The 27,263-nt window shown below is 40.4% G+C and overlaps 1 protein-coding gene across 7 annotated transcripts in view; it reads right to left on the reverse strand.

Moving 5' to 3' along the window:
* Positions 1-27,263, reverse strand: part of PLCB1 (phospholipase C beta 1) — a 535,828-nt gene that overhangs the window by 206,564 nt on the left and 302,001 nt on the right. For all 7 annotated transcript variants that reach the window (XR_011557370.1, XR_011557371.1, XR_011557369.1 and 4 more), the window contains exon 4: positions 22,274-22,414. Coding sequence is in view for 4 of the 7 variants with exons in the window: in XM_070732668.1 (XP_070588769.1) it covers positions 22,274-22,414 (141 nt within the window). In the remaining 3 variants the exon portion in view is untranslated. The remainder of the gene's footprint in view (positions 1-22,273; positions 22,415-27,263) is intronic.

The raw sequence follows: 27,263 nt of genomic DNA on the forward strand, positions 1-27,263 counted from the left end.
TACAGGTATTGTATAACATACAACCACAATTCGGACTGGATTTTCACTTCACTAATCAATGCGGTCATGAAAGGAATCTTCATGTGACCAGATCTGATTTTTATGACAATTTTTTACAGAGGGCATTAATGACACAGTTGTTAAGCAAATCCACTTTCCCCAATTAACTTTGCTTGTTGGAAGCCTACTGAGAGGTTTGCAAATTGCAATCCTGTGATTGCAGGACACTGTAACTGTGCTGTCCCCAGAGACAGAGATAGTTGGACTGTATTTAGGCATGTTTCTTTAAGATATTGCATTAGGGGAAATGTAGTGAAATTGCACTCTGGGTAACGTAGTTTAACATGTGACCACATTTGTGTATTTCTATCGGCTCTGACTTGGGATGAGGGGTAATTGGAGAGAACATTCCAGAGGGTCTTTGTCTTCACTCACTAAGCCAGCCAGCATGTAGATGCTACACCTAGAGCCTGGGTCAATTCAACCTCTTTTTTCCTGCACAATGGGAAAGATTATACTGCAGAAGAATCCCATCATAACTGTGAGATATTGTGAGAATTCCTGTAATAAAATGATCTGTGATACCTTATTGTGCTGAGTTATCTGATTGGGAAACGTTGAGCTTATACCAGAACAGTAACCATCATAAATGTGAGCCGATTAACAAGCATCCAAATTGCAATCACGTGGACTGCTGGGGTGATATGATGGTTGTAACTTGGATGAGGGTGAATAGTCAATTTTCCAGGGCCCTCATAATCTAGAATTGTCATTAAACAACTGGACATAAGTTGAAGACTACCTGTAGCCCAAGGACACCCAGCTGACTTTGTACCTAAGTCAGGGTTAGAATTCATAGGCTCCCAATTTCTAGCCTGTTGCTTTAAGCACTACCACCAAAGTGGCTTGTACATTAGCTGTATTTTGTTAATATGCAAGAAAAGAACCATGGAGTTCAGACCTTCTTTTGGAAGGTTAATGAATAAACCTCTTGATGATAATATAACAACCTCATTTCCATTTGAGCCACATTAAGTAGCAGGAAGCTGACATATTTCAATGTAGAATTTACACATGCTTTAAGGGAGCATATACATGTGCTTAGATTATTGTGGAGGTCACAGAATCCCCCATGCCAACTGCTATTCCTTTTCTCTTCATGGAAACCTGATCTAATATTTACTCTCATATTACAGAGAGAGCAACATTTGTGAGAAAACAAAAGTATGCAAGAAACACAGCACTAAATGGCGAATTAAATGTCGTATGAGAAAAGCAGCTCCAAGCCAGGATATTTTACAAAACTGCAATTGGCCAATTCAGGGAATGGGATTCTGCTATGTATAACCAAGAACTGTGAAGATTAATTTGGACACTATGAACTGTTGGTCACATGTCAAGTCTCACTGAAGCAGTCACATGTTTTAATTAAAGGTTCCCACGCTCTGAAAAACACAGATGCCCAAAGCCTCTCTCCCTCCTGCATACAGCATATTCTTCTTTCATTTCTTACCCTTATTCCCACATCTATGCTGATAGCTTGGAAAATCTCCTTGTAATCCAATCTTAAAGTCTGAGGCTTATTATATGTAAGCTTCCCTGCTGTTCTCCTTCAATATTTGGTCTTACAAATGATCGTCTTGCCAAATAACTCTCTTCCCTTCCCTGAAATTTATAATAAATTCCATTTTACAATATTTCTGTAGAAATAGTACACTTGTCTTCAACCTCCTGGTCATAAAATCCTTCCCCTCTTAGTTCACTTAGTTGGCAACCACAATATTATCAGAACTACTTAAGACAGAATCCTCGTACATTACTACATAACATTTGAGAGACTTGAAAACAGCTTTGATGTTTGTCCCAAAGATGCTTTTCAAAAGGTAACTCTTCACTTCACATCCAAGAAGCTTCTTAAACACTTTCTTGAAAACATTATGTTGAGAAACAAACATTTTCAAGGGAAAAAAACTATGGAAAGTCCAGTTGCCTTTTGAAAAGCATTTTGGGACAACCATGACTTGGATGATTGAGAATCTCCATAGACAGTTTTGACGTTTCAGGCCAAATACTACTTAGCTAACCCTTTAGCACTTCCTTTCCATCAGATCATCATAGAGTTGGAAGGGAGCTAAGAGGTCATCAACCCCCTACACACTATAGGATACACTTCATCATGCTTGATAGATGGATACACAGCTTTGAAAACTTTCAGTGAAGAAAAATGAAGCATTAAATGCATTGATCCTCCTTCTGGTTCTAACTTCAAGTATCCCATCATGATATTTTAATGGCGCATGAAGCAAGCAAAGATCTATTTCAGTTGTATAAGTATTCTGTCTGAATACCGGAGAAATTTTGCATTTTTCTCCCCATAGCAAAAAGAAATTATATCTGGACAAAGTACACCCCTTGTAATCAATAAAAAATGAAATAAACATAATTAATCTGCAGATTAAATACGCTTTCTTTAATTAAAAGAAATTAAACCAGGAGATATTTTCTTATCGAGAATTTAAGTTCACACTTCCTATCCTACCTAATACATTGTATTAGGCCCTTCTACATTGAATTTAATCTCTTCAACCAACCCCTCTTCACTCCCATTGAAAATTCAGGGTACTACTTCTAATATCAAACTTATCTTAACAAATGCTAAAAGATATTAAAAAGGGAGATATTAACAAACATAAAAGGCATTGAAGCATGTAGATCCTCCATATTTTGCAGGAAAGCAAGGTTAGCAACTCAGAATCTCTCTTAGGGATAGTACAGATATACTGTATTTCTGCACTTTATTTCTAGCCATACTCAGTGTAACCTTATCAACAGTATAAGGGGATGAAGCAGACCTCATCTTTTGTACATTATTAAGGAGTAAATTATCAAAAATATGGAAAACTACATATCTATAATATTTGACTAATTATGAGACATTAAGTTCTTGGTAAGATGCATTGGGAATGTTTTTGCCTTTGCCTCCTTTGTAAGGTTGAAAAAGAGTTATTTTGAACCCAGAATGACACCAAATACTTTTAAATAGAAAGTCTAAATTCAGGCATTAAAATTTACATTTTTAAGGAAGAATGAAAAAAATAGTGAGTTGAGTATCAGATAGACACATGCAAAATCAAAGTAAGAAATAATCATTAGAGGCAGACCAATAGAAAAAAAGCATTATTATTTGTCAGAACGGTAGAATCATAGAACTAAACTTGATATGCCTTAATATGTCAAGACTAAAACTCTCACAAGGTCCATCAGTGTGACCATGGAAAGTTGGGTGGCTCAATATATCTACAGCAATAATGGTGAACCTTTTTTGGTTTGCGTGACAAAAAGGAGGGGTGCGGGGGGTGTCACCTGTGTGCACGCCCACAGCCATAATTCCATGCACCCCCACCCCCATGCATGTATGCAGACTACCCACCCACACTCGCTCCCGGCATGCGATTGCACACTCATTTTTTTGCTCTACCTAGGCTTCTAAAAAGTTTCTGAAGCCTGGGGACCCCCCCCTGAACTTCTGGTTCAACCAGAAGTTGGCAAATGGAATGTTTCCAGCCTCCAGAGGATCTCCAGTGGTGGGTGGGAAAGGCCGTTTCGCCTTGCCCAGGCTCCTAGAAAGGCTCTAGAGCTTGGGGCAAGCAAAAAAGAAACCTTCCCCACCCTCTCCGGAGGCCAAAAATAGGCTGTTTCTTGATTCCTAGTGGGCCCAGAAAGCCTGAAAATCAGCTGAGCTCATGTAGCCACCAATATGGTTCTATGTGCCACTTGTGGCATGCGTGCCACAGGTTCGCCATGATGGATCTAGAGAGTACCAGGTTGGGAAAAAATGAAGGGGGAGGAAATTCCAAATACGAGGAGTTTTAGTTGCAAGTTTCCCAGAGTCATTTAGGATTCAGTCAAACAAACAAGGAAGCAAAGCTCCTTGTTTCTTTTTGTTACAAGACATAGGTGGTCTATTATCTTGCATGTATATTTCAAAAGCAAAAGAAACAAGATAATCCTTTTATTGTTAGGTTCTTATTGAAGCTATGGCTCATCCAACATTTTATCCTGTCTTGTCTTGCTTTTTCACTTTCCAAAATAACCAACTGCTTCTTTCACATTGCAATGCTGGAAGAATTAATAATATGTTTTAATTCTCCTTGTGACACTAAATGCTACAAAGACTGAACATAAAAAAGGTTACACCTCAAAATACTTTTGGTGTAAAAACAGAACATTCCTCACATATCTAGAATTCACATTCTAATGACAATAATTGGATTTGTTTTTAGACAAAGCGCAAACATCACTTCATTTGAAATGCAGCCTGCCCCCCTGCTCTGTAATTCTGTCTGTTTTGAAAAACTGGAGGATTGTTTTTGTTTGCTTGCTTCCATCTTCATACCCTCATTTGTTTCTTGATTTATTTTTTAGTGTCAAGCATTACAGTCCTACATATTGACATATATTAATTACAATTAAGAAAACTCCTGTTAATACACTTCATCTAACCAAAATGGAGAACAGACATTTGATTATATACCGTAGATTTGATAGCTTGTAAATACTGTATCTCAAGTATACAATTCCCACTACTATCCCTGGGTGGTCATTTATTCACTGCCAAGATAGATGAAATACATCATTCAAAGGAAGGACTCAGCACCTTAATGACATCTAAGAATTACATATATTTTGAACATGCAGGCACACATTTAGAGAAGTGACAGTGACTTGAAATATAATATGGTATGGGAAAGATTGTCTGGACAGCCTCCAGACATGTTTGTTTGCTCTGCCATCCTGGCCAAAGTTAACTTGGAAATTGGCCTTCTTACACTTCTTCACCTTAAACTATCTTTGGCTACCCAATAGCCTTGATTCTTGAAGGTCTGGTTCCTTACTCCTCTTAGTGACAGTTAGCTCTTCATACTTTTGTCTCTGGTAGCAATTTCTTTTCTTTTCTCCATCAAAAATACTGGACAAATGAAGAAATTCTAGAAGTGATGTGTTCATATATCTCTAGTTTTCTTTCAAAGTACAAAATTCTGGAATCTCTTAAAAAGAAACACAATACAGTAATACCTCGTCTTACGAACTTAATTGGTTCCGGAAGGTGGTTCGTAAGGCGAAAAGTTCGTAAGACGAAACAATATTTCCAATAGGAAACAATGCAAAATGGCGCTCTGCTGGGCGCCACTGCCTGGCTGTCACCTTCTGAAACAGCCGGGGGGTGGAGCTTTGACAAAGACGTCCTTCCTGGAGGCCATGTTTCGGCCGACCAGGAAGGACGTCTTCGTGACATCAAAGCTCCGCCCATGGAATTCCCTACTGGGATTCCCCACCTCCGTTTCAGCCTCCAGATCGACCAAAAATGCCGCTGCCGATTGTAAAAACAGTGCTCCGCCGGGTGCCGCCGCCCAGCTGCAACCTTGTGAAACAGCCGGGCACTTCTCAGCGGCCTCCCGAACCTGAACCTGAAAAGTTTTAAAAGGTGACAGCCGGGCTGCGGCGCCCAATGGAGCGCCATTTTGTGATCTGCAGTGGGTTTGTAAGCCGGAAAAAGTTCGTAACAAGAGGCAAAAAATTTCCGAACCCCGGGTTCGTATCTCGAGATGTTCATATCACGAGGGGTTCGTATCACGAGGTACCACTGTACAGGAAATTAGAGGTGGAATCCTGAATAATGTATGTAAATATATTCTTCAGGGTTCCTAGTACAGTAGAACCCCGACTTACGAGACTAATTGGTTCCGGAAGGGGGCTCGTAAGTTGGAACGCTCGTATGACGAAACATTGTTTCCCATAGGAAACAATGTAAAGTCAATTAATCCGTGCAACAACAAAAAAAAACCGCTGCCGCCGAACGCGGAAGTTAGCGTTCGGCTTCAGGAGACAGCTGCGAAGCGGCGCGCGTGTTTTAAAAGGTTGCAGCCGGCCTGGGGGGCTTGCCAGCACCCCCCCGAGCCCCCCAGGCCGACTGCAACCTTTTAAAACACGCGGGATACGAGCGCCAAGGAGCTGTCTCCTGAAGCCGAACGCGGAAGTTAGCGTTCGGCTTCAGGAGACAGCTCCTTGGCGCTCGTATCCCGAATGTGAGCTCGGGAGGCGAACAAAATTGTCGCTCCCCTCCCAGCTCTTATCTCGAGTAGCTCGTAAGTAGAGCTGCTCGTATGTCGAGGTTCCACTGTACCTTTCTTTTTACAAGTAGTATAAACTCCCATTTTAATTCAATTTTTAATTCAATTTAATTTTTAAAAAAATAAATATGCCTATTCAGTTGTAATGCTACTTTTTATTGGCTCCAGCAAGTTTCCCAGGATGTGGATATCCAATATCCCAAACAATGTTTGGGAAATATATTGTATCTTCATTTAGGTTTCACTCATAATTTTTTTTCAATAAAAACAATGCTTTATACTATCATAATCTGAGGCTTCAGAAATCCCAGTAATTTCCCCCTCTTTCATGCTTGGTCTCTGTTTACCAAAAATTGCATGCTTGATGTGGCAGAAGCAGGATATGATGCTCATCCATTGTGATCAAAGAGGAGCTTGACATCTAACAGGCTGTGGACTGTCCACTATGTGTGTCCGCAGATGGCTGGTAAGGCCTATAAGGGCACAAAATGTTCTGTCACATGTCGGGCAGACATGTGTGGGCACCACTGTTGCAGCATACGAAGCTCTAGTTTTGCAGAGCGCTCGCTTCTCTTCTGCTCTGAATGTTCTTCTGGCCTTAGATGTCTGGCAGCCTTAGTGGATCAACATGCATTATGTCGATCGATTTTGTGCCAGGGTTTCCCAGGAGGTGGTGTCAATATTCAGGGACTTAAAGGAAGCTTTCAAAGTGCCTTTGTATTGCTTCCTTTGTCCCCCGTGCGATCGCTTTCCTTGAGACAGCTTACCATAGAGGAGCTGTTTAGGGATGTGATGGTTTAGCATCCTTGTGACATCACCTGCCAAGCGTGTCTGGATTTTCATTAGCAGGGTATGAACTGATGGCAGGCCTGGTCTGGAGATGACACCTGCTCTGGACACTTTCTATGTCTGGCACCGGATCCTCAGAATTCTACACAGGCAGGTTGTGTGGAAGTAGTTCAATTGCTTAGCGTGCCTCCTGTATACAGTCCAAGTGTTATTGGCATACATCAGGGTAATTAGCACTACTACTCGGTAGACTTTGAGCTTTGTAGCAAGGCTTATTCCAGATGGTCCCACATGTTGTTCAGTAGTCTGCCAAATGCAGAACTTGCCTTGGCGATTCTGCTGTGGACCTTAATGTCAACTGTCACTGCATGGGAGAGAGGGCAGAAGCTACTTCAACCTTCTTTTCAAGCATTCCAATGTTGCAGGCAATATGAGGTATCTCATTCTAAACAGAAGTTTCCTTAAAGATACAAAATATTTACCTGATAAAATACTTGAGACATCTGTTGAAAAGTATGGATGCTTTTGCAGATTACCTGTGACTTCAAAAAAGATTACTTGCCTAAAGAATGTCAGTATTTTTGTAATGCCTAAGCAAGGTTTCCTTCTCCTTCTTTTATTTCCCTGGTCAATTGATGCGGTACCTATTTCACTTGCCTGTTCACCATCCAGTTTTATATTCCCCCCTGTTGTTTTTATTTCTCTTCCAATGCAACTACTCCTTCCTCTTACCTCCCACTTTCTTCTTTTCTTCCTGTTTTTGCTGGAGTGCAAATACTGCATCTGGGAGATGTAATCATTGTTATATGCTGATGGAGGAGCTACTTAATTTTATAAATGGGGTAATTTATACACTCCCAGAAACACAGATACACAGATGCAAAACCCAGGGGGAAGAGGGGAATTGCTGCAAGTGATTTCAGCGTGAATTGGAAATGTTACATTAGGAAGGTGGTAAAGCTGGATTGCACAGAACTTTTATCTGTACGGATATGCAGAGAAAGGATTGTCCTGAATTTGCCATACTTTGTGTAGAATTCAGGCCCATCTTCCTTTGAATAAAGTTGATAAAGATGTCCATGGGAAAAAGAACATCTCATGAAAAAGCAGTTCGTTGCACTTATCCTTAAAGACATTCCATGCAATTTCACAGACTTTGAACGTGCTGACACATTTAGAAACAAGAAGAAATACAATTCAGCATAGATAAAATTGAATAGACAGCATTGCTTATATGCTCGGTCTGCAATCCTGGGCTAAGGGCCTATGATTAACTCTGAGATTCTTGCAAATTTGCCCTTGTTACGGTTATGGCCAAATTTATTGGTTAACTTGGAGCCCTTTGTTCACTTTAAACCATGGTTTACATCTAAGTGTCCACGGTTGGCCACTTAGCTACCCCAATATCCGGATTCTTGTGACCTTATATGAATACAGCGGTACCTCTACCTAAGAACGCCACTACTTATGAAATTTTCTAGATAAGAACTGGGTATTCAAGATTGTTTTGCCTCTTCTCAAGAACCATTTTTCACTTACAAACCCAAGCCTCTGAAACTGTTACTGGAAAAAGGCAGGGAGAAGCATCTGTGGGGTCTCTCTAGGAATCTCCTGGGAGGAAACAGGGCCAGAAAAGGTGGGGAGAAGCCTCCATGGGGCCTCTCTAGGAATCTGCTGGGAGGAAACAGGGCCTCCACCCTCCCTGTGGTTTCCCCAATCGCACACATTATTTCCTTTTACATTGATTCCTATGGGAAAAATTACTTTTTCTTACAAAGCTCTCTACTTAAGAACCTGGTCACGGAACGAATTAAGTTCATAGGTAGTGGTGCCACTGTACTTCAGATGGCCAAAGTTTTATAGGAGACTGAAACTCCAGAGCAGAAGAAATTCTAAGGCTGAAAAAAGAGAAGAAAAGAGCTGGAAACTATTATTATTATTATTATTATTATTATTATTATTATTATTATTATTGTTATTATTATTTATTAGATTTGTATGCCACCCCTCTCCAATTAACAACTGGCAAGATGGGAAAAAAGAGAGGGTTGAATTATTTGGAAGTTTCTGTTTAAGAAGCTTGGCTTAGGTCCAGTGGTGGGTTGCTACCAGTTCGGATCGGTTCACCTGAACTGTTAGCTCTGACTCCAAGCTATATCATGAAGGTGGGCCCGGCCAGCTGCTCCTGGGTTATACTGACCTTTATCTCTGCTTCCGAAGCCCAGCTGATCAGGAGTGGAAGATTGAACTTCCACTCCACAGCAATTTTCCTTGCTCCTTGCCTGATTTGCAATGCAGAAGTTCTATTTCCTCTGAATTGTGCACCAATTGCGCACACATGCACAGTGAAGCACATACTCAGCGAATAGGTTGCAGCAATCCACCACTGCTTAGGTCAGTGAAATACACATAGCCCCCCCCTCCCGATTATCTAAATCAAAACTTTCATTATGTAAAATGCCTATGTAAAGAACCACAGAGCCATCTTTTAAAGGATCACAAAGTCTGGTGGCTCGATAAGATCTGACATGCAATTGAGAAATGTTGATCCCTTCATGGCATCGGACCAGAATATCTCCGGGACCGCCCTCTGCCGCACGAATCCCAGCAACCAGTTAGGTCCCACAGAGTTGGCCTTCTCCGGGTCCCGTCGACTAAGCAATGTCGTTTGGCGGGACCCAGGAGAAGAGTCTTCTCTGTGGTGGCCCCGACCCTCTGGAACCAGCTCCCCCCAGATATCAGAGTTGCCCCCACCCTCCTTGCCTTTCGCAAGCTCCTTAAAACCCACCTCTGTCATCAGGCATAGGGGAATTGAAATTTCCCTTCCCCCTAGGCTTATAGAATTTATACATGGTATGCTTGTATGTATGAGTGGTTCTTTAAATTGGGGTTTTTAGATTATTTTTAATATTAGATTTGTTTACATTGTCTTTTTATATTGTTGTTAGCCGCCCCGAGTCTTCAGAGAGGGGCGGCATACAAATCTAATAAATAAATAAATAAATATTTTGCAAAAGACTTCAGAGAGCAAAGACTTTCCTAAATGTCCCATGAGTTTATTCAGCACTTATTCTATGTGTTCTGCAAATGCTGTTCTGTATTTTTTCATTATTTTCAAAGTTTTCTTAAGATTGTTAGCCTCAAGCTACCGTAAAAGCAACCCAAACAAAGTGCCAGGAAAACTGCCTAATGACAGTTAATTGCAAACAGGGCAAAATGTCAAGCCGCTAGAACATAGTCTGAGAGATATGCCACCATTAAGTCCAGTCAAAATAAATATAGTTGAATGAATATCAGAATGTGACACATACATATGGCATGGTTCTCACACAGCATTTCTCCTGGGGGAAACTATTTTTGGTTTGCATTTATTACAAGGTGAAGTGGGTTTGGGCACAACAAACCAGATATACTGTACATATTTTTTAACAAGACCTATACTTCTAATGCATTGAATACAGCAGTAAACTGGATTGTTCAGGTTTGCGCAAGTTGATGAGGAGAAAAGAGAGCCAAATATCCATTAATCAGGGTTAAGTGCTGAAAATAACTGCTAGATGTTTAACATAAAGCTATTGCCTTTAGCAACTTTCTGTGTCTAGAATTCTGATTGGAAGACTATCCTTCCTTGTAGATCAGGGATGTGAATAAAACTCTTTACAGTTAGTTAAGCTTTGATTCTTTGGATTATTTTACACTGTACAGTTTTCCTTCTTCTTCTCTATACAATTTTGCTTTTGCTTATTTATTACCTATAACTTACTTTGCAGGAGACGCGGAGTAACGACATGGACACAAGAGCTGGATTTAAAACTGGGTCATTTTTATTTAACATAAATTTGCATAATTTATTAATTAAATTAGCATAACTAGCATAATTAACTATGACCCTAACAAGGACCCGCAGGGTCAAACAATTGCTTCCGGGGCAGAAAATGACATAGAATAAACTTCCGGGGCAACTTATGGGCGTAGCTCCATGCTAATCCAGGTGAGGGACCACTCCCTCACCTGAGACTTTGCCATGCACTTGCATGTGAGAGGTCCCGCCGGCTAACCCCTAGAAGGGTACTTAAATGGGCGGGACCCAAAGACAGGTTCCCCCCAACTGCTCAGGTCGCCAATACCACAAGCTTGGAGAGAACCTGTCAATCATCCCCAAAGATGCCCAACGGAGAACACGCAGTTGCTAAACCACCACCCAGTTTTCCGCCCCTAACCTGCCTACCCAAATGACCAAAGGTAAGCCAATTAACCTAATAGGTGCAAGCACTCCCTAACCGCTTATCCTTCTCCACAGTGTGGAATAGGCAATAAAAACGGCCATAGCTAAGAGGCCAGACCGCCAAAAATTCCTATTTTGCCCCCTAAGGGTGACCCAGAATAGCACACTGCAAAACAGGGAGGGCGGGCAGGTGTCTGCTCGCAATGACGGTCCGGGCGAAAAGGCTGAGCCCGGGCCTGCCCGCCCTTTTATAGGGCTGGCTGGCCCCGCCCGGACACGTCATTGATCAGGCCACCCTGGCCTGATCAGCGGCCGAAATCTCGTGAGATTTCAGCCGAAAAAACATGGCGGCTACGCCATGTGTCCTGTGTCTGCCCGAGCCCTCCAGCAAAAGGCGCCGGTGAGTGAGGTCCACCGGCACTATTTTTTCAGTGAATTCAGAGGATTTTTTGTGTTCTTATCCCCAAATAGTAACTACTGACTGTGAAATGACTTTGATTTACTACAAAAGCACCTAGCAGAGAATGGATGGATATAATACCAACTTTGGTTGGAAAGAAGCCAGTCTTTATCCCATATCATAAAAATTATAATTCAACAGTTGTTGGCAAAGTATTTCAGAGAAGCCAATTATAGATTAATAGGCAGATCAACAGAAATGTGGAGATAAACCACATTTACACACCATTCAAAAGAGACAATAAAAAGCTACAGAAACAGAAAGACCAGAAGACATCCTCTTCAGCAGCCAATACTGAGATAAGTGAGGATTAACGGCAGAAAAACAATCAGAAAATGCTATTCCAATTGAGGAACTAGCCAGGAAAACACACATCTCCACCAATATGTGTACAAACAGGGAACAAATTTCATACTCACTAGCACTGAAGATATTACCTAGTTGGCTAATGAAAAGTCTGCAAGCAAATTTATTTATTTATTATTAGAGTTGAAAGGGACCTTACAGGTCATCAAGTCCAACCCCCTGCTTAAGCAGGAAATCCTACAGCACCCCAGCCAAATGGCAGTCCAATCTCCTTTTGAAAATGTCCAAAGTTGGGGAGTTGACAACCTCCGCTGGCAGGCCGTTCCACTGGTTTATCGCTCTCATCGTCAGGAAGTTCTTCCTTATCTCCAGGTTGAATCTTTCCTTGGTCAGCTTCCAACCGTTATTCCTCGTCTGGCCCTCTAGTGCCCTGGAAAATAGTGTGACCCCCTCCCCTCCATGGCAACCCCTTAAGTACCTATATACAGCTATCATGTCCCCCCTAGCCCTTCTTTTTACTAGACTATCCATGCCCAGTTCCAGTAACCTTTCCTCGTATGGCCTGGTTGTAGCCGCCATAGAATGTTAGGATAGGATTTGATATCTAGTCCCTTTATCATTTTAGTTGCTCTTTTCTGCACCCTTTCCAGAGTCTCTATATCCCTTTTGATGTGTGGTGACCAGAACTGGATGCAATACTCCAGGTGCGGTCTGACCAGGGCCTTATAGTGTGGTATTATTACCTCTCTGGACTTGGAATGTATCCCCCTGTTCATGCAGCTTAGGATTGTGTTGGCTTTTTTAGCCGCTGCTGAACATTGCTGGCCCATGTTTAGCTGGTTATCCACCAAGACTCCAAGATCCCTTTCACAGTCACTTATGGTGAGTGTGGTTTCGCCCAGTTTGTATGCATGTTTTGGGTTTTTTTGCCTAAGTGCAGGATTTCACTTTTTTCTACATTGAACTTCATTTTTTTTCTTTCGGCCCACTGTACAAGTCTGTCTAGATCTTTCTGTATCCTGTGCCTATCCTCTGGAGTGTTGGCTAATCCCACCAGCTTGGTGTCATCTGCAAATTTAATTAAGTTTCCCTCTATTCCCTCGTCTAGGTCGTTGATAAATATGTTAAAGAGTACTGGGCCTAGGACTGATCCCTGTGGTACCCCGCTGCCTACCTCCATCCATGTGGACTTAGAGCACTGAGGACTCCACATTGTATTTATGGTTGATGGACTGCATAGCCCACCTGATTTCACCAGCAAAGTACACATTAGCTTAAAGAGCATTATAATATGTGGAATGAATGGAATGCTTGTTTTTATGGGGGTGGGTGGGTTTGGGTGTGTGTGTGTAAGATTTTTAATGAGCTAATTGGATTTAAGATATTGTGTACTATATATTTTATATGTTGTGAGCTGCCCCGAGTCCTCGGATAGGGGTGGCATAGAAATCCAATAAATAAATAAATAAATAAATATCTTTGAACTCATTTTGTCAACAGCTATGCTGGCATCTTCAAAGGCTGAATTTCAATTTCTTCACAATAGATTAATTTGAAATCTACTCAGATGAAGAACCAATCAGGAATCAGCTTTCTTGAACTCTTGTATCATGGGCCAATCAGAAGTCTGCTTGCCAGGTTATAACACTACAGTTCAGTGAGTTCCTGTTCAGTAATCTGAGAATTGCCAAGTACATTACAAAGTGGTTCATTTTGCTTCTGAAAATCCTGGTAAAATGTCGTATACCAGAAAATTGTTCCCTTACCTTTCAGCCAGAACGATCATCACTGCTTGACTGATAGCAGCCATGAAAGCCTGCTCCAGTGTATGAAAGGCTCTAGTTGTTTATCATCTGGAGGAGATATTCAGCCTTTCATTATTCCAAGGTTGATTAAACATACTTCTCTCAGTTCACAGTACTCTTAATAAAGATCTTTATATCATATATAATTTGAAAGTGCCTTCTTTCTCTCCAGGTTTTATTTCCTTACTTTATCAATGGAAAGGCCATCAAGTTAACTATTCCGTCTCCTCCTTGTTCTTGTTTAAAAGCTGTCATTGTCTTCATTCCTAGAATTAATAACCTCTTTTCTTCTCTATTATACTGTTTGGAGCCTCTATTACTAAGCCCAAGAAAACAAAATCTGTTTACCACTTTCCTATTTTTGCTTTTAAAGTAGCATTCAGGCTAACATTCTATTTTCTTAACCTTTAAAAAAAAACCTCTTATTCAGCTGAGCAATAGATATACAGGGTCGCCCAGAAAGCAATGCACCACATTTTTTCCTCAGGCTACAGTAATGGTACAAGTGGGCAACTTTAGATATACATCATTTGAATTGTTAGGAGTGCGTGTGTAAATTTTGCATTTCTTCAGACAGATGGTGTAGCTGCAGCAGTGTTTTGAAATGGCATCGGTAAGCAGTGTGTAGTCATTGAACTTCTCACTGCGGAGAAAGGAACTGTTGGGAACATTCACAAATGTTTGTGTATAGTTTATGGAGAATCTGCAGTCGACAGAAGTACGGTTAGTCACGGAAGGCATTTTGAGGATTATGAAGAGGTGATTCGCACAGTGTAAAAATGGCTTCATGACCAGAATAAGGAGTGCTACCAACAGGGCATACACACCCTTCTATCTCGCTGTAGAAAGGCCATAAAACGTGATGGAGATTTACGTGGAAAAATAGGGAGTGTAAAAGAAACATCACTCTTTCTTGTGTGTAAGTTTCATTGTGTTCAATAAATAATTGTTGAAGAAAAAATATGTGGTGCATTACTTACTGAGCGACCCTCATATATGGTATACTAGAGGCCAGTTTCAATATCATAGCAAAGAATTAGCAAGTTAAGAGCAGTCAGATAGGCACCTGGCTAGTCCTAGGTTTATTCTTACAGCAAAAGGGATAGAGTTAATGAAGGAAGGATCAGGAAAGTTTGCTGAACAAAGTTTGAAAGCCAAACCTAGAGGTTTTAGTTTGGTGGAAGAGTAGAAAACAGTGCTATATAAACAGTAACTTACTTGAAATTGCTATCAGGTGCATCCAATATAATCATATGCAGAAAAAGTGGAAATGGAAAGTGAAGGAAGCTCCACTTACGCATATATCATCTCAAAGCAATCTAAGCATATAAAGGAACTCTAAGAAAATAAAAATTGATATGATGTTGCTGCAGCTTAGCACTTTCTTGGGAAATGTGCCAATCTGCTCCCAAAATGACAAAAGGAAATGGAGGGATCCAGTAAGTTTGGCGAACTGGTTTTAGGGCAGTTATTCTCTAAGAATGCCTATAGCCTGTTCTCAAAATATACCCACCAACCCAAAAGGTTGGTGAGTCATCCTATTTCCTGTTCCTATAACTCCAACCCATTTCTACTCACAAATATATTCTGTCCCATTTCCAAATTAATTTGCATTTTTATTATCCACCATTTTATTATCTACAATTTGTACTAATTAAATGCTTATATTTTACTATGCACTTTCTCCCAAGCACATTTTAGTAAAGATATTGTTTTCTCAAGATATGAAGTAAGCAAAAATGCACACGCACACACACACACACACACAATTTATGTATATATACTCAAACAGTTTTTGAACTTGGAAAACACGAGAATCAAGAAAAATATCAGAACATTTGAGAACTGAGAACGTAAAATATTCTTTTAATGCATTTCTTTAATTCCATCCAATTTATTTATAGAAAGAAAACTAACCATTTGGTTTAAGAATAAATGAATCTGATTTCCAGATTGGTTCCAGATAACTGTAGCAACAAATTATGTAGTTTAATGCCCCTCTGAACCAATGGATTTCCAGGTTTGCTACTTCCATGAATATATTTCTCTCATTCACAATGTGCATCAGACTTTATCCTTGAAGGCACCTGCCTCAATATAGATGAAAATATTTTTTCATAGAAAAAGACAGCCCCTAAATGATCCATGTTCTCCAAGGCAATTCACCAAATTGGAACCGATTGGTGAAAGTTATTTTTTTTCTCACATTTGCTTTTGCTAGAGGGGAAAGGAGGGGAGTGGAGCAGAGACCTGTAGCTTAAGGATGGAAAAATGCATTGCAGAAAAGCAACACACACAAGACATTTCCATGGAAAAGAGTTTTAGGCAAAAGGTTGACATGGACCTCCCAGATGTTTGAAAGTGCTAGGAATTGTAGTCTAACAACATCTGGAGAACCACAAGTTCCTATCACTTGGAGTAACTTTTGTCAGGCAGAGTAGATAACCCTCTCGGTAAAACTTGATTTAGACTTGCCTGCAACTGTGCATAGGCATCAATGCATACCTATGTTGTGAATGAGTTGATGGGTAAGCATAAGTTGCATATGGCAGCAGATGGGCCGATGCATACCCCAAATCTCAATTATGCATTGTGTGGAGATTCACCCAAATTGGAACTGATTGGTGAAAGTTATTTTTTCTCACATTTGAATCCTGCATGCTGCTTGGTGGATTTGATATTCTGCTGAGAAGTGGGTGGAAGGTAAAACACCTTCCAACATTGCCAGAAGTATGAAGACAACAGCTATACAACTCTCTCCGAACAACAAATGAATACATTCCCTGATGCGCAATGACGCAGAGTTCTAACCCAAGCTTAAGCAATTAAAGCGCTATTTCTGTTATTGTAGCAATTACCAGAACGAAAGAGGAAACCCTGCTTTGAGTTGTTTAGGGCTTTATATGTAATCTACGAGGGTCACCCAGAACGTAATGCACCACATTTTTACTTCAACAATTATTTATTAACACACTGAAACTTACACACAAGAAAGAATGATGTTTCTTCTACAGTCCCTATTTTTTTTATATATAACCTCCGTCCTGTAAGGGTATAGCTAGCTGATGAGAATTAAATAGCTTGAAATAGACCTATACTAGTCTCATTATTAGCAAAAATATGTTACACACACACACAAACACTTCAGGGAGACAGTCCCTTGCATAACAATTATATTCTCAATTAACAATCATTAGGATATCTCATTAATAAATCTATCTTTTCAAACTTAGTTTCAATCTACTTATCCAATGCATTAGACAAGAACAGGCATGGCCTTTCCCAGGTTAGATGTACAAGTGAAGCAGACTTGGGTTTATCAGCATACAGTGAAGCAATCTCCCTTGCTTTGCTAGCAAAGCAATCTTCCCTTTGACTGCTTTTCTCATTGTTTCTCTCTCTGCAGAGAGAGAGAGAGAAGCTGACCAGAGTAATGACTAGCCAGATGAATACCTGGTAAGCAGATTATTTCTTCCCTATTTTTCTCCCCCAAAACTAAGGTGCATTTTATACAACGGTGCATCTTATACTGCAAAAAATAGAGTACATTCTCAAATTTGATACAAAAACTTGCAATTATTCACATATACCAAGGTACAATATTAATTTCTAGCATGGCATACTGGCTCTAGTGATTAAGGCATCAGGCCAGAAACTATGAAGTGAAGACTCCTAAATTAGCTATGAAAGCCAGCTGGGTGACCTTGGGCTAGTCATTTTTTCAGCCCAATCCACCTCACAGGATTGCTGCCGTGTGGAAGAAGGTATGTCAGAATGTCCCCTATCTTGGTTATTTGTGAAAATAATAAAGGTGGGATATAAACTAACAAACAAACAAACACTCACAGAGCCCTTGACCTCTTCCAAATCCTAATATCCAGACCAATGATGGCAAACTTATGGCACAGGTGCCACGGGTGGCACACAGAGCCATATCTGCTGGCACAAGAACTGTTGCCCTAGTTGAGCTCCGGCATGCATGTGCACACCGGCCAGATGATTTTTGGCTCATCAAGGCTATGGGAAGGCATTTCTGGCCTCTGGAGGGCCTGGGGGGGGCAGGAGAAGGCGTTTTTGCCCTCCTTAGGCTCTAGGGAAGCCTCTGGAGCCTGCCCCCCCCCCCCAAAAAAAAAACAGACCTACCAGGCCCACCTGAAATCACAAAATGGGGGAGCGAGGGGTTCATGTATGGGTAGCAGGGTAACGTTGAATTATGGGTGTGGGCACCCAAGCGTGTGCAAAAGCGTGCACACATGTGCTTTCGGCACCCAAGGAAAAAAAGGTTCGCCATCACTGATCTAGATTACAAATGGAACTATCTTGCCATAATTCTCCTGGGCTTATCATATAACCTTCTGAAAGAGTACCTGTAACATTTAACTGTCTTTAACTGTAACATTCAGTTCATTTTTTTTAAAGCAGAAAAGTGCATCAAACTTGTTTCTAAAAAAAAAAAAATCATTGTTAAAGTTTCCATTAATTTTACTTCAGCCTTAGAAAAAGAACAGAACTGTTTCAACTAAACAGCAAGTGGAAATCTCAGGAGCTAATTATTCTCCATAGTCAATTATCGAGAGACAAACTTCCAGAAGCTAAATATAAGAATGGCTTTAATCATTTCCTCAAAGTGATTTCCAAACTCTTCGGCTTATCCAAACCTCATTATATACAACAGAGAATAATAATAATAATAATAATAATAATAATAATAATAATAATAATAATTTTTTTAAAAAAAACCTGCCATCAAGAATAATAAGCTTTTTTAAAAAGAGAGGCAAAGGAAGTGTTTCTTCTCCATAGTAGGTGGAGCTAGGCTCCAACGATGGGAAAACACTGCCTTTAGCCAATCAGGACTGAGTCTGGAAAAGGTATAAGTTGCACCCCTCCATCACAACGACTTAGTTGATAGCCATGCTTATCGATCTCTTTGAGGACTTTCTTCTTCACTATGATCCATTGCATAGTAAGTGTTTTCTCCTTCTTCTCCCAATGAGTTTCCCAGGTGGATCCAAGCCTCACCTGGATAGAAGGCAGTCTAGGGCTATAACCCTGCTGCTACTCACAAGCAGTCTAGGACGTCAGTCCACCTGCTACCCTAAAGTAGACTTGGGTGACAACCCACCCACTTCATATTCCAGATGTGGACAGTTGCACTTTGCTAAGATTGTCTGGGCAGAAATCAGAGCCAGAATTCCTTTATTGCCTTCTGTGGAACTGGGGGGGTGATCCTGAGATGCCTTCCTCCCAATCCTCACCCTCCCAGCCTGGCTGGAAGTCATTCCAAAGGCTGACTAGGATTTTATATCCAATTAAGAGCTCTGGAGGGAAAATAATCAAAAATTCCCACAAAGGAAGGCAAAGGGTTAATCTATAGAGAAAGGCAAAGGGTTAACTGAGGGCAGATCTCAGATCAAAGGAATTCCTGAACAAAGGGGCTTGCCAAGGCCAGTGGAGTGCGTTACAACTGACTAATTGCATCTGAGCTACAACTTAATGTCAAGCCTTTAAAATCCCCATGCAGAGCTTTCTTTTGCTCCGATTTACTTGCTTGCCTGTTTTCTAAGCTCTGTGTTGCAGCAGGGGGTCCAGATTGCTGCCCTGGCCATTTCAGCCCACGTGTGAGGTCGGAAGGCAAGCAGAGCTCATTTGCATAGGACACCCCCACCACCACCAGAAGCTGTGATAAAAGTTGTGTTTAAGGGCAGAAAAAAAAGCAGAAACAAGGCAAACATCAAAATATGGCTAAGATTCCATGCCCTGAAAAGGATAGAGGGGATTCTTCATCTTCTCACCATTTGCACTACTCAGATGCCCTCAAAGACTCTCTAAAAGAATTCAAATGACAAGCTGTCTGCAAGGAATATAAATCCTTCCATTCCCCACCACCCAGTCATAGCAGAAGAAGTTTCTTGGATGAGAAGCAAAACATCTTCAAAGAAAAACAACAAAGTCCAGTTGCCTCTTGAAAAAGCATCTTTGGGACCACCATGACCTGGATGACTCCATAGACACATTTCTGTGAGATGTAGCAATAATGTCCAGGCCCCACAAAGCTAATTTTAATTTAGCAATAAGATACCAGTAGAAATCAAATGGTTCATACCCCAACCCCCATACTCTTCAGCAGTCTCAAATAGTTTGGGATTGTTATGTCTAGCAATTGATAATCCTGGTTAATTAGCCAATCAGATTGTACTTTTATACATGGTATGCTTGTATGTATGAGTGGTTCTTTAAATTGGGTTTTTTAAAGATTATTTTTAATATTAGATTTGTTTACATTGTCTTTTTATATTGTTGTTAGCCGCCCCGAGTCTTCGGAGGGGAGCGGCATTCAAATCAAATCAAATCAAATCAAATCAAACACAAACACAAACACAAACAAACAAACAAACTTTTAAGCACCAAATCAGAGGGAAATGTTAGCGCACCAGCTTGTATAAATTGGGGAAAATGATGTGTGACTACCCACACCCAGTGTAGCTAATGGAAAGCAAGTATGCTCTAATGCCTATGTTATATCTTGTTCCAGGCCACCACCACCCAAAAAAAATCACAGTATTAAAGATGGCAGAATGTAAGAGAAGAGCAGGCACAACTGGGAGGCAGAGTTCAATGAGTTATTAGCCTAGAATTGCTATGTTCCCACAAACAGTCTAACTTCAATCCCTCTTGAATTATGTTCACTGTGTTGCTGATGCAACTGAAGCACAATCACGTGACTGTGAGTGAGGCGGGGAGAGATTTTCATAAATGAGTGATGGGCCGCCAATCAGCAGGGCTAACAGTGTGTTCCATGCGCATGCGCAGCAACCAAAATCTCGTGCAAGCTCCTCGCCCAAGTGAGATTTTGGCAAAAAAAATTGGTGATTTTCCCCCCAAATCAGACTTGCGTAAGGACGCTTGCATGAAATTTCAGCAATTTTCACTGATTTTTTTGCTTCCGCACATGTGGAGAAGCAAAAAAGCAGTGTTTTTCACCCAAATCTCGCTCATGTGAGGATGCTCACACATGTGAGATTTGGGTAATTCCCCCCTATTTCTTTGCTTTCGTCATGGGTGGAAGCAAAAAACCTGGCGACAATCGCTGCTATCTCGCCAGTTGCGTGCATGTACAGCTCCAGACCTTCCAGAGCTGCACACCTAGGTGCAGGAGACCTACCAGAGCTGCACACCCAGGGGTGAGCTGCTGCCCGAATGGGGAAGAACATAGTAAATATTTTGGTAGCCCTTCCCTGTGCACACCTAGGTGAACGAGACCTACTGGAGACACACACCTGGGCACACTGGCTTCTGTCCACCACTGTCAGAAGTTTGATATCTTCTTTTTCCAGCAAGGTTGTAGTTTTGAATGGTTACTAAGGGACCATACTAAGGGACATACCTATATCACATACATATTAATAAATCTTACAATATGCTTTCCAATTTCCGAAGCAAAAAATAGTATGGAACTGTTCAGTTCCTTAAAAATTTAGCTTCATAGTGATACAATATATATATATGAACAAATAAAATGTTTTATTAACTAAATAAAACTACCGAGAACAACGTTGGGAATACAAAGGTTTACACAACACATGTTTAGAAAGAAAACTGCTAAGACCAGGGGTGGGCTACTGTTCTGATCTCCGGCTAAGGCCACTGTTAATTGGAATAAAGGCTTGCTAAATGCAGAGATTTGTAAAACAAAACATCATCTTTATTTTTCTTCCTTCTGTTACACACTGCATCATCTCGGCACGCAGCGCTCTCTTATCTCAGTCTTTAGTAGTCAAGGCAACATCAAAATCATCAAAGCATTCCACAAGTCATTCTAAGATTTATGGCTAGGCAGCGTTAGCCCAGGGTAATAAAAACTGCAATTAAAAGCACATAAAGCAAAGCTTACTTTCGGAGCCGCTGAAAGACACCTCCATATTTCTTAATAGCAGATTGAGAACTCCACCCTTCTCTTCCGCTGACACCCGGCCGTGATGAATTAATTGCTTAATTAATTAACCCGTTCCTCTCCTTAATATTTCTTCCCTGACAGCAAGCATCTGAAAGAAGGATTTACCCATCTAATATCTGTTTCTCCTTCACTTGAATCTGAACTCATAGACACATCCTGTGGTTGGTCTCCTCCTTCTACTTCTGCCTGTAAATCAGGTCCTGCCACTAATTCATAAACACTTTCCGAATCAGAATCTGCAAAATCCCCAAACTGAACAGAAGTATACACAACAGGCTACTACCCAGAAGGTGGGGAATACAGTGGGGTAGTGAAAATGGAGCACCACCCCAGAGCACCCAATTTGCACTGAAAGATGTTGAAAGAAAATGCAGGGTGTCCTGCATAAGCCACGCCCACAGTGTGATAGTAAAAAAATTGGTAGCCCTTCACTGGCTAAGATCCATGTTATGTAGTTCTTGACACACACAAAAAAGACTGATAATAACAACAGACCCCAAACTGTATCCATATAATTTCTAGCTGCAGTCACATTCAATTTTAAAAACAAATACTAATACATCTTTTTGCTTTTAAGAAAAAAAATCTGAACTGCCATACCTTTGCTATTTCTTCCTGAGTGGCTACTAAATTCAAGTACGATATATTGACCAGGTCAGGGCCATGCACAATTGTAAGCATTCGATTTTCCAGCCGTCCTCCTGCATTTCCTACATCCAGGTGTTCACGTAGTTTTGGATCCTAGAAGTAAAAAGACAGCAAAATATTAAAGTTTACTTTCTAAAATAAAATTTCAAAATAAAGCTAAGGGTTTTAAGCAGCTAAATTTCCAGATGAAAACTTCCCATAAGGGATGCTCACATTTTCTTTCTACATAGTCATAAGACCCTGTATTCTAAGCTATATCCTGAGCACATATATTTCCTAGTTGTGGGATACAGGAAGCAGTATAGCTTGCAGTGTCTTTATGTTAGAGATTCAAGGTTGTATAGAACAGTGTGAACATGCTTGTGGTAAAATTGGGTTCTGTTGTTAAGGTATGTGCAGAGTATTCCTTGAGTACCAAGCATATGCACGTTGTATTGGAGTAGATATGAATAATTCACCTACACACAGATACACTAACATAACTTAAAATTTACTTTACGAAATAGCACAATGTTCAAAGATGAACATTATAAAAGTCAGGTTTTTGTAGATGATATAGTTTATATTATTGAAAACCCATTACATTCAGGACCCAAATTATTAAAAGAGATAGAAAATTTTGGGAAGGTAGCTGGTCTTAAGATTAATAGAAACAAAACAAAAGGTTATGGGAATTAAATTGATCAAAAAAGTTAAATATTTGGGAATTTGGCTATCAGCTAAATGTGCCTCAATAAATGAGGATATCTATCAGAAACGATTAAAAGATCTTAACCAATGGTCCAAGTTACAAATCTCCTTTCTCGGTAGAATTTTGGTAATCAAAATGAATATATTCCCAAATTCTTTATTTATTTCAAACAGCTCCAATTAGGTTTGAACAAAAAATTTACAAAGAGTTAGACAAACCAGTAAGAAAATTTATCTGGAAGGGGAAAAAACCTAGAATCAAATACACATGCAAGATGTGAAAAATCAAGGAGGTCTGGGCTTACCTAATTGGAAACTTTATTATCAAGCTGCCACTCTTACATGGTTAAAAGAATGGGTAACATTAGCAAATAAGAGACTTTTAATTATTGAAGGACATGACTTACAGTATGTGTGGTACAAATACTCATGGAATGAGGAAGACAAATTACACAAATATTTCAGAAATCATTATATCAGGGGTATTTTAATAAAAAATTGGTTGGAAATCAGGAAAAATGTTTATATTCAGATCCCTAAATGGCTATCGCCCTTAGAAGCAGTAATGCACCCGAATTTATTCTGTGCAAGCAATTACATATAAAAAATTACTAAATGAACAAAATAAACTCAAATCAAGGGCAACATTAGCGGAAGAGGGATTAAGCATTGATTGGTCGCCTTATTTCCAACTGCAAAACAAATATAAAACAGATTTTGCAAGATTTGATTTTCAATCGAATAATCAAGAAATTGACAAAATGTTAGTAGGTCCAGAGGAAACAATAACTTCACGTCTGTATAAATGTTTACTTAAAATAATATGGAGGAAGGGAGAGTAAAGAAAGTTATGATTAAGTGGGCTCAAAATATAAGCCGCTCAATTGACTTGGACGACTGGGAAAATCTTTTGAACTATAACTTGAAATTAACTTTTTTCCTTTGGGGAGAAAGGGTGGGCATGACCTGCATGACACATCCAGCCCACAGGCTGCCAGTTTGACACCGCTATAGTAGAAGATACGTTTGGAAATAGTTTATTGGTGGTGGAGGCTGCATGTTACACTGTAACATGCAGTGTATGTTAATTATGAAGAATTTTCAGGGAGATTTGCTGCAGAAAATTGTGCAGTATTTTGGCTGCATATGATTTAGGTCAAATACTTTGGCCACCTAATGAGAAGGAAGGACTCCCTGGAGTCTGGGAGTAATGCTGGGAAAGATTGAGGGCAAAAGAAGAAGGGGACGACAGAGAATGAGGCCGCTGGATGGAGTCACTGAAGCAGTCGGTGTGAGCTTAAATGGACTCCGGGGAATGGTAGAGGACAGGAAGGCCTGGAGGAGCGTTGTCCATCAGGTCGCAAAGGGTCAGACATGACTTTGCAGCTAACAACAACAATGATTTAAGAGAAAAAACTTTTTCTATTATTCTGTTAATTGTTAATTATTCTGTTAATGAATGATGATGGGAATGAGAGAAATGAATAAACAACCAAAACCAAAACCTGGACCATTTAGAAAATGGTCCCATTATTAAACTGCTTTCACTAATGGAAGATTTTCCTAAAATGCAATCACAACCTGCTTTCTTACAATTATTCCTTGTCCTATATTCTATTATTCCCTGTCCTATAATTTAGTGTTAAGTCTTTACCTAATACCAAAAGTTATTCCTTTCCCGATCAAAATTTCCTGAGAATCTATGAAGCAAGATTTTTTTAAGGAAAAAGGGAAGAGATTACAAGACCTTCCAGTAATTTAATTAGTTCTTATGCACGTTCTATAGATCCCCATATCCATAGAGAAATCCTACTGCCTCTTATTTGTTTTTACTCTTTTTGTGAACCAGCAGTCTTTTCACTGACAACAGTGAAGCTCTTGGTGATTGTTTATAAAAAAAACATTTTTTGAATATTTATCACTCTGGGAATTTATCATTGAATCTCAAATGACAAAGATTCATTTGTGTAACAGCATTTGAAGTGGATGAAGGGGCCCATCTTAATCCTTCTTCAGTTTATTTCCCCATTACAAATTTATAGCATCTTTTAGAAGCACCCAGACATCACTGGAAAAAAAATGTATTAATACTTATAATGGGCTCTGATTATCGAATAATAAAGTGGAATTATAAAGTATACTTGTATTGATGCAAATTAAAATTAGATTTATACCTTTTGCAGCTTTATTATATTGTTGAATAATTGTTATAAGCAATCACCTTTCCAATATCTTGCACATTGCTATTATCAAGCTAAGTACCCACCCATATTATACCATCACATTTGACGTCTGTTTTCCAAATGCCGTTATTTTATGCTAATTTTCAATCTATTATTTTCAAGCCATGTCTCTAATCTACAACGGTAATGAATATTGAAGACATAAACAATATTTGATTACCACGTCCAATTTTGTGTCATTTGCAAATCTGAATTATCAGAGCTAGGTTTCAAGTTTCTTCGTCCCCCCCCTCCTCCCAGTTGAATGAGGAATTGTTGAAGAGGTCTTTTTTGAATGTGATTTGAGCTGGTTGGGTGTCTTCTTCCTTTTTATGCACCGCAGCCTACATTTTAGAAGCTTCCAAATCAGAAAAATCACATGGTATTTGCTAAATGTTTACAGCATTTTCACAATTGTGATAAAAACCAAAATACTGTCAGTTTGGCAAGATTTTTTTCTTCGGAAATCTATGCTGGGCTTTGGGAATTACCACGTGGGTTCTTCCTGGTTCGGACCAGACTGCCTGAGCCGTTTATTAACCCGCTGGTGACATGAAGATGGCATCATGGATCCGGTGCCAGTCCGTGCATGCTGCTATCTCTCTTTATTTTGAATTTTTGGTGATTTTTTTCAGTATTTGGATGGCTTCCCTAGTCCTCTACTTTGGGAAAAAAGCCCTCCCACCTACCCCCAGCTTAATACTGACCTTTATTTCTTGTCCTGAAGCACAGCTGAGCAGCTCCTCAGCTGTGTTTCGGGCTGAAACTACCTTCAGAGCATGCATGGAAGTGAATTCGAAACATCAAAACATCACAATGCAAACTGGTGGTGAACGTAAATGGAACCCACCCCTGGGTAATTACTGTATTTTGTTCAAGCTGGCTCCTAAAAGGATGCTTTTATTAACTCTTTTTAGACTTTTCCCAGGGTTACGCTGTCTGCTCTGTGGTTCGCTGAATCCTCTTTCCCCCTCTTTTTAAAGATGGGGAAACAATTGTCAAGGCTGGGAAAACCAGGAGATTCAGGCAGTTCGAATGAATATAAAGATTTGTTGCAAGCTCAAGCCAGTAATGGGCAGCCCAAATTTTTACTGCCACACTGTGAGTGTGGGTTATTTTGTGGGTGTGGCTTAATGGTCATGTAACTGGGTAGGAATGGCTTGCCGGCCATGTGATCAGGTGGGAATGGCTTGAACGATCATCATTGTTCAAGTGAACTGCTAAGTCCACGACTTACAACCTTACCAGTGTTGCTTGCTGGGGTGACAATTTGCTTCGTGTTTCCTGTGCTCTCCTTCCTGGGTCACTCCCCTGCCAGCACCGCTTCCACCCATACCTTCTGCTTGCACCTCAGGCGGGAGGTGGCCACGTGAGACTGGAGGGGAGCCGGGCAGGAGAGAAGCAAGCTCGGCCAGGAAGGAAGAAAGAGGAAAAAAGCCTGGAGTGCAGATGCAGCAGCAGCAGCAGGGGAAAAAAGGAGAGCCGAGCCAAAACCAGTAATCCAGGAAGTAACAGCCGCCAATCAGCTGGAGCTGTGCAAGCATCTTCATTTCCACCAGTGGAACTGCGTTCCACCCCATCCTGCCTGCTGCCCATCCCTGGCTTAAGCTCTCTACAAAAATGTGAACTATTAGCGGTCAAGGGAAATGAGCGGGCATAAGAAGTCATTCAAGCTGGGCAGAGCTTGGATCTCTTTTGTGTGTGCATGGACTCGTGGCTTATGATGTCTTCCCTCATCCTAGTCATTTCCTACATTGTCCTCTGGCAATTGATCTTTTTTGTATTTCCCCCCAGGTAATTTACAGCATCTTCAAGCATCACCGAGGCTTTCCTGAGAGATCATAATGAGCTCTGATTAGCAGATAATAAAGTGGAATTATAAAGTGTACGTCTCAAACATGTCTCCAATTTAATTTATAAAGTTCATCTAGCCTATAACTGAATTGCTTCAACTTAATCTTGCCTTGGAGGTTGTATGGTGGAAACCATACAGCCTTAGCGGTAGGGTCATCATCATTATGGAATCCCCT

The sequence above is a fragment of the Erythrolamprus reginae genome, chromosome 1, assembly GCF_031021105.1.
Source record: "Erythrolamprus reginae isolate rEryReg1 chromosome 1, rEryReg1.hap1, whole genome shotgun sequence".
NCBI classification, from domain to species: domain Eukaryota; kingdom Metazoa; phylum Chordata; class Lepidosauria; order Squamata; family Dipsadidae; genus Erythrolamprus; species Erythrolamprus reginae.